This window comes from Oncorhynchus mykiss, chromosome 22 (assembly GCF_057628025.1).
Source record: "Oncorhynchus mykiss isolate SJ-2025 chromosome 22, ASM5762802v1, whole genome shotgun sequence".
Taxonomy (NCBI): Eukaryota; Metazoa; Chordata; class Actinopteri; order Salmoniformes; family Salmonidae; genus Oncorhynchus; species Oncorhynchus mykiss.
The window spans coordinates 49,366,805-49,374,969 of NC_143043.1; the positions used below are offsets into that span (position 1 = coordinate 49,366,805).

Sequence of the window (8,165 nt, forward strand, 5' to 3'; positions counted from 1 at the left end):
CTCTAAGTAGGCTACACAAGTGGCACAAATCCATTTGCAATGACTCCAGCACCGGGGTGGAAAAAGTACCCAATTGTCATACTTGAGTGAAAGTAATAGAAAATAACCCAGTAAAATACTACATAAGTAAAAGTATAAAAGTATTTGGTTTTAAACTCAAGTATCAAAAATCAATGTAATTGATATATATACTTAGTATCATTTACAAACTAAGCATGTGTGTTCAGTGAGTCTGCCAGATCAGAGACAGTAGGGATGACCAGGAATGTTCTCTTGATAAGTGCATGAATTGGACCATTTTCCTCTCCTGCTAAGCACTACAAATGTAATGACCACCTGTGGGTGACAGGGAAAATGTATGGAGTGAAACTACATTATTTTGTTTAGGAATGCAGTGAAGTAAAAGTAAAAGTTGTCCAAAATATAAATAGTAAAGTACAGATACCCCCAAAAATGACTTAAGTATTTTTACTAAAGTACTTTACACAACTGCTCCAGCGATATCATCATTTCAACATATTTATTGTATCAAATGGAAGGATACAGTAGCCTACAATGGCATATAAATTAATTGCCTATTTGATGGCCAACAGATTCAATTATACAACAGGTGGGTCTAATCATGGATGCTGAGTGATTAAACCCGGATCCTAGCCAGTGTTAATTCCAAGTTTCCACCAGCTAAGCTATGACATTGAAATGCCTATTTACTCTGTTCTATCTCGCTGCACAATCCACTCTCATCAGCCCAGCCAGGCAATTTATAAACTGAATCTCCACTCTAAAAAGTATGTATTTCACACGTCTTTTAGGCTTGCATTTGGTTTTAAACAGAGGAGATTTGTATATACCTTGGTGTCTGTCTCCCTGACATTTGCAACATTGTTTAGGTATTGAAATTTGATCGGCAGTTGTCCCACAGTAATGAACGTGTCAGGAGTTGGGACAAGACAGACAGGCAGACTCAGCCGGTCGAAATCATGAATCAGCTAGCGTCATTTGTATGGATATATTCAATATATACAAAGAAATGTAAAACTAAACGAAATGCCGCTAGTTGTTTCCAGGTGTTTCCAGCTTGAAATTGAAGTTATTGTGTTAGCTGTGTTGTTGGCTAGCTCCTCTGAACAACAGTTTCCTGATGAGAGAGCACGTTTTCAACGCCAGCTATTAGCTCATTATTATGGATGTATACAAATAAATGTAACTAGAAAAAGACTTCAACAAACACAAATGTAGCTACTTTGCTGTTATTCTGGCTGCACTGGATGACATGACTGTAAATCAATCAAATTAATTTATATTAGTCACATGCGCACAATATAACAGGTGTAGATGTAGACCTTACACTGAAAAGCTTACTTATGAGCCCCTAACCAACAATGCAGTTTAAAAAATGGTTTGTGGGTAGAAGCTATTTAGAAGCCTCTTGGACCTAGACCTGGCACTCCAAAACCACTTGCTGTGCTGTAGCAAAGAGAACAGTCTATGACTAGGGTGGCTGGAGTCTTTGGCAATTTTTAGGGCCTTTCTCTGACACCGCCTGGTGTAGAGGTTCTGGATGGCAGGAAGCTTGGCCTCAGTGATATACTGGGCCGTTCGCATTACCCTCTGTAGCGCCTTGCGGTCGGGGGCTGAGCAGTTGCCATACCAGGCAGTGTTGCAACCAGTCAGAATGCTCTAGATGGTACAGCTGTAGAACATTTTTGAGGATCTGAGGACCCATGCTAAATCTTTTCAGTCTCCTGAGGGGGAATAGGTTTTGTCGTGCCCTCTTCACAACTGTCTTGGTGTGCTTGGACCATGTTAGTTTGTTGGTGATGTGGACACCAAGGAACTTGAAGCTCTCAACCTGCTCCACTACAGCCCTGTTGATGAGAATGGGGGCGTGCTCGGTCCTCCTTTTCCGTAGTCCAAAATCATCTTCTTTGTCTGTGCAGTCTAAAAAGTAAAGGTTCCTGGAGGATCCTTTAGGGTTCTTCAAATAACTCTTTAAAAGGGTTCTTCTAATAACCCCTTTTAATGGATCCTTGAAGAACCTTTTGATGAACATTTTGTGGTTCATTTTTTAACTACTCCCCCCTCCCCTATTATTATTAGTAGTAGTAATATGCTTAAAAATAAAAACAATAAAACTATATTTATTAGGATTTTAGAGTTAAAGCAGAATTAAAAATCTAAGAATCTAAATGAGGTAAACTCCCACCAGAACCCCAAGTACAATGGATATACCCTCTGGCATGTTGATGTTGATGTGTTGATGTTCTCCGTTTCCATAGACCAATGATTTTGATAGAACAGGTTTCCTGTTATATACCTCGGAGGTGTAGGGAGGATGAAATCTGTGAATTCAACAAATAGAAATTATACAGATGATTAACATAAAACAGCTCAGAGCTAATTTATCTAAAGCATCCAGTACTTTGTTGCTGCTATATCAGTTCTAGCGTGTTAATGTGTTTTATGGATAAAGGGTTGGAAATAGGTGTCTCCATAATGACCATCTAAATAGCTGCCTACAGCTGGTAAAAAGTTGACACCACGTTCGTGCATACTGCTCTGTCGCCGTAACTCAGTAGCAGTGCTCTCTCACCCAGTGCTCTCAACACACACACAGCCCTCAGGCCCTCCCCCTCCATACTCCTAAACACTCACTCACTCACTCACTCACTCACTCACTCACTCACTCACTCACTCACTCACTCACTCACCCACTCACACGGCAACCCTGATAGATGACCACAGTATGAGTCATAATACCCATAAAAACTAATGGTCAAACAAGGAAATTGTTCTAATAATTTTTCCACCTTTAATTTTTCCCATACAGGATTTTAGAAACACTTAAAATAAGGGTGGTGTTTCGTGTAGGCTTACCCTGGCGTTACGTTTTCAGAACCATGTATATCTCTCTAGGACAAGGTGACTTTAATCAATACATTCACCTGTATTTACCCAACAAAAAGGAAACGCTAATTAGCTGCTAATGTGGCTATCATTATGAACTACAAATGTCATAATGATCTGGACAAGATTGCTGAATCGAGGCAAAGGTAAAAATCTCTAGATTAACTATCTAATGTTAGCTACATTTTGTAATTAATAAAGTGGGAAGATTTCTGTAAATTGATAATAAACACACAACAACACAGAGGATGTTAAAGGAAATATACTGAACATTTTATTCCGAAACAGTCACACTGTTTTAGTAGTGTGCTGAAGAAAGTAATGACTTTATGAGTAAATGGTTTACAATTATATTTATTCAACATTTTGTGAATCATCATTACATACTAGAAAAGTTGTTTATAAATGTGAAAATAACTGGCTTACGAAAACCAATGAGGGAGTAATGATAAATTATGAACAAACTATTTACTAATCCATTACAAATGCTTTATTACAAGGTGATATTATGAAGTGTTATCCAATCTTTATATTAATTCAGAGATCTGCTCTGGCATGACCCCCGACCTGGCAGCACACTGACAGTGATGTAGTGAGAGTAGTGGTAGTGTTCACACTCAGTATGTTGAAGTTGATGTGTCTGCTGCGCTGTTGTGTTTAGGGTCATTCTACGAAAATGGAGGCTTTTCTGTCCTGGCCTTATTCACCAGGAAAACACTTAAAAGTGTGAGCTAATGACATAATTTGTATTTGTTTTAATTTAAGTGTTTTATTATTAATAAAACATATGTAAGACACTTACTATATTGCAAACATTTGTGTATTTATATTTATATATATATATATATATATATATAGTAGAGCAAGGTCAGTACCATGAAATTGGCTTGTCCCTCTGGTCAGTAGTCATGGTTTAATGTCATATTTTGAGTTTAAAAATATATTTTGAAATGTCATAATACAAAGGAAAGTATTATAGTTATTTAGTGGACCACTCAAAAATCTAAAATATCCCAAAAATATTACAAATACTTTACAAGTAATAGCTGTAATAATTGTCTCAATTTCATGTTACTGGTGTTAAAATGTATAAAAACCACCACTTTGAAAAAATGCAACATCCTTGCCAAATTCTTCCTTGGTCAAAGGTTCATTAGAGACGGGACTGTTTTGAACAGCACATGGTGAGTGTGCACACTCTCTTCATATGTTAACAATTTGATGATTAACTTGGTAATTTCATGCGAGGACTTAAGATGTGTCACTGGTGTTATACAATTCATAGTAAGGGGAAAGGTAATTGGATGAAAAGTCTTGATAAAATTGCATGATTAATCATGAAAGCCTAAATAATGCATTCGGAAAGACCCCTTGACTTTTTTTCCAAATGTTGTTACGTTAAGGCCTTGTCAATTTTTTTCCCTTATCAATCTTCACACAATATCCAATAATGACAAAGCAAGAACAGTTTTTTATAAATGTTTACAAATGTATAAAAAATAATAACGGAAATCTAATATTTACATAAGTATTCAGACGCTTTACTCAGTACTTCGATGAAGCACCTTTGGCAGTGATTACAGCCATGAGTCTTCTTGGGTACAATCTACAAGCGTGGTACACCTGTATTTGGGGAGTTTCTACCATGCTTCGCTGCAGATCCTCTAAAGCGCTGTCAGGTTGGATGGGGAGCAGGTTTCATCAAGGATCTCTCTGTACTTTGCTCCGTTCCTCTTTCTGTCAATCCTGACTAGTCTCCCGGGCCCTACCACTGAAAAACATCCCCACAGCATGGTGCTGCCACCACCATGCCAGGTTTCCTCCAGACGTGACGCTTGGCATTGAGGCCAAAGAGTTCAATCTTGGTTTCACCAGACCAGAGAATTGTGTTTCTCAAAATCTTTGAGTGTCTAGGTGCCCTTTTGAAGATTTTCAAGTGGGCTGTCATGTGCCTTTTACTGAGGAGTGGCTTTCGTCTGGCCACTCTAAGATAAAGGCCTGATTGTTGGAGTGCTGCTGAGATGGTGTCCTTCTGGAAGATTCTCCCATCACCACAGAGGAACTCTGGAGCTCATCAGAGTTGGTCTCTTTGTCTTTTCCCTGAGCAAGGCCCTTCTTCCCCAATTGCTCATTTTGACCTTGCAGCCAGCTCTAAGAAGAGTCTTGGTGGTTCTAAACTTCTTCCATTTAAGAAAAATGCAGGCCCCCACGATGTTCTTGTAGACCTTCAATGCTGCAGAAATGTTTTGCTAACCTTCCCCAGATACAGTGGTGTAAAGTACTACTTAAGTTGTTTTTTGAGGTATATGTACTTTACTTTACTATTTATATTCTGGACTCCTATTACTTCACTACCTTTCTAAAGAAAATTATGTACTTTTTACCCCATACATTTTTCCCTGACACCCAAAAGTACTTGTTACATTTTGAATGTTTGGCAAGAAAGGACAATTGTATAATTCACACACTTATCAAGAGAACATCCCTGGTCATCCCACTCTCTCATTTCACTAAACACATGTTTGTTTGTGAATGATGTCTGAGTGTTGGAGCGTGCCCCTTGCTATCCGTAAATAAATCAAAAACATGGAAATGATGCCGTCTGGTTTGCTTAATACAAGGAATTTGAAATGATTTATACTTTAACTTTAACTTTTGATACTTAAGTATATTTTAGGAATAACATTTACATTTGATAATTAAGAATATTTAAAACCAAATACTCAAGTAGGATTTTTACTCATGTAGGATTTTACTGGGTGATTTTCACTTTTACTGGAGTCATTTTCTATTAAGGTATCTTTACTCAAGTAAGACAATTGGGTACGTTTTCCACCACTGCCCAGATATGTGGCTCGACACAATCCTGTCTCTGAGTTCTACGGACAATTCCTTCGACGTCATGGCTTGGTTTTTGCTCTGTCATAAACTGTCAACTGTGGAACGTTATATAGACAGGTGTGCCATTCCAAAGGCAGGTGGACTCCAATCAAGTTGTATAAACATCTCAATGATGATCAATGGAAACAGGATGCACCTGAGCTCAATTTCGAGTCTCATAGCAAATGGTCTGAATACTTATGTAAATAAGATATTTCTGTTTTTTATTTCATTTAATCAATTTTAGATTGAGGCTGTAACATAACAAAATGTGTAAAATATTAAGGTGTCTGAATACTTTCCAAGTGCACTGTAGTAGTTATTTATAAATGTGAGAATACCTAGTTTACTAGCATTTAACAAATGTGGGAATAATGATGAATAAATGGTGAGAACTGTAAATGCCTTACAAATTTGTTTGTTACTAAAGATTATTATAAAGTGTTACCCATATTTGCATAATCTTATATTTTTACCATCAACTATTTCCACAATACACCATTGAGTTAGACTTGGACTTTATCTGATATCATGCATATTGTTGGAGGTATTGTGTCCCAATTAAGCCAGTAGAGGGTGATGTTAAACAACATACAATAAGATCCATGACATCCTCAAAATGGACTTTCATTAAATAACATGGAACAACCACAGACTTTGGTATTTGTAACATACAACCCAAAATTACTTCAATCTCTATTATAATTTTTGTAAAAAAATAATAATTTCACTTAACTAGGCAAGTCAGTTTAAGAACAAATTCTTATACAATAAGCTTATGCCTTCTCCAAGTCATTCCATTCTAATCCAGCTAAATCATTCTGTATCAACACCACATGAATCTATGACGAGAACACTGAGATAACTAATGTCAGTGTAGTGTTACATGAAAGAAGCAAATACAACAATTGTATAACATCACTATATCAAACCTGTTCGTCAAATTTAGGAATAAAAACATAGGAACTATGAACGCCTTAACTTCAGAGTTAAAATATGTTTAGCTGTCACTTTGAACCATGGATAAAAGAAAGCATAAATTATTGGATTAATTAAGGAATTAACAAGTGGCAGAAAACTGATGAACAATGACAATAAATTGTCAATAAAAATATGTACAAAAAATAAAATAAATAGAGATGGAATCCAACAAATGAGATAGTTGAACACAACAATAGCTAGAGTTTTTGCTGCTTTTCTCTCAGACTTATTTGCCTGTACAGTTTTAACACCAGACACACTGGCGGTCTCTTTTGAAAATACCTTTCTGGCCTGTGATGTGGCCACCACAAAGATTTTCAAATAAAGTGTTATAATAATAGAGCATGGGACAACCATTGTAATTACTATATCAATTATATTACCCCAGATTGACCCATCTACAGTAAAACATTCTTTCAAACACCTACTGGGTACCTGTACATTTATACATATTTTTATAACAACAGCCTGGTATATGATACAACAAAACCAGGTAATGGATATACAACACATTATTCTTGTTATTGTTATTTTAGAGTGGTACAATAAGGGATCACACACAGCAACATAGCGGTCAATAGATATCAAGACCAAATTGCCCAGAGATAAAGAGGTACATAAAAAAGCCATATAGAAATGAAAAGCACAGAAATATTTCCCAAATCCCCAGCATGATTCCAATATTGCTACAGTCGTTACTGGTATCACAATCGCTCCCACCAGGAGATCTGACACAGCCAGAGAGAGGATGAGCAGGTTGGTTGGAGTGTGGAGCTGCTTGAAGTGAGAGATGGAGATGATCACCAGTACGTTCAAAAATACTGTAACTGCTGAAAACAATGAGCAGAAGATGTACAGTGCTGTGTAGATAGATGTCGATAGCAAAGCCTTTCTGCAAGAAGAGTTTCTGTCTTGAAAACAATATTGATCATCTTTGTGTTCCTCCATTTGTAATAAAGGGTCAAAATGCTGAGGTCCTGCTCCTGCTTGGTCCTGTGTGTGACCCTGTCAGGTCAGCCTTCTGACAAACTCTGAGCTCTGCCTCTCTATTTATCTCTGAGTTACTGACAGCCACTCCCCTCCCCAGAGTCTCTCTACACACACACACACACACACACACACACACACACACACGCAAATAAGGTGAGTGCACACTCACGTGAGCACACAAATGAACAATCGGTTGGTTTAACAAATCATTAATGAAAGCATGATGTAATGTATGACAGGATATGATGTTGCTGTGCCCACCTAGCCTGTCCTTCAGCCTTACTGACAGTTAGAGATGAGAGGAAAGGTACATTTTCTCAGTTGAGCACTTTAACGGGGAAAATATAGTATGCGTGATTTATTGATCACTGAAAGGCTATTTTACATGGGAAATAGGACAACTGTTA

General features: G+C 37.3%; 1 protein-coding gene across 1 annotated transcript; it reads right to left on the reverse strand.

The window, feature by feature from the left end:
- Nucleotides 1–6,753: 6,753 nt before the first annotated feature.
- LOC118943640 (trace amine-associated receptor 13c-like) lies at nucleotides 6,754–7,774 on the reverse strand. Its single transcript, XM_036959595.2, has one exon. It carries the CDS (start codon nucleotides 7,714–7,716, stop codon nucleotides 6,754–6,756), a length of 963 nt encoding a protein of 320 aa, XP_036815490.2. The 5' UTR covers nucleotides 7,717–7,774.
- Between the last annotated feature and the right edge of the window lie 391 nt (nucleotides 7,775–8,165).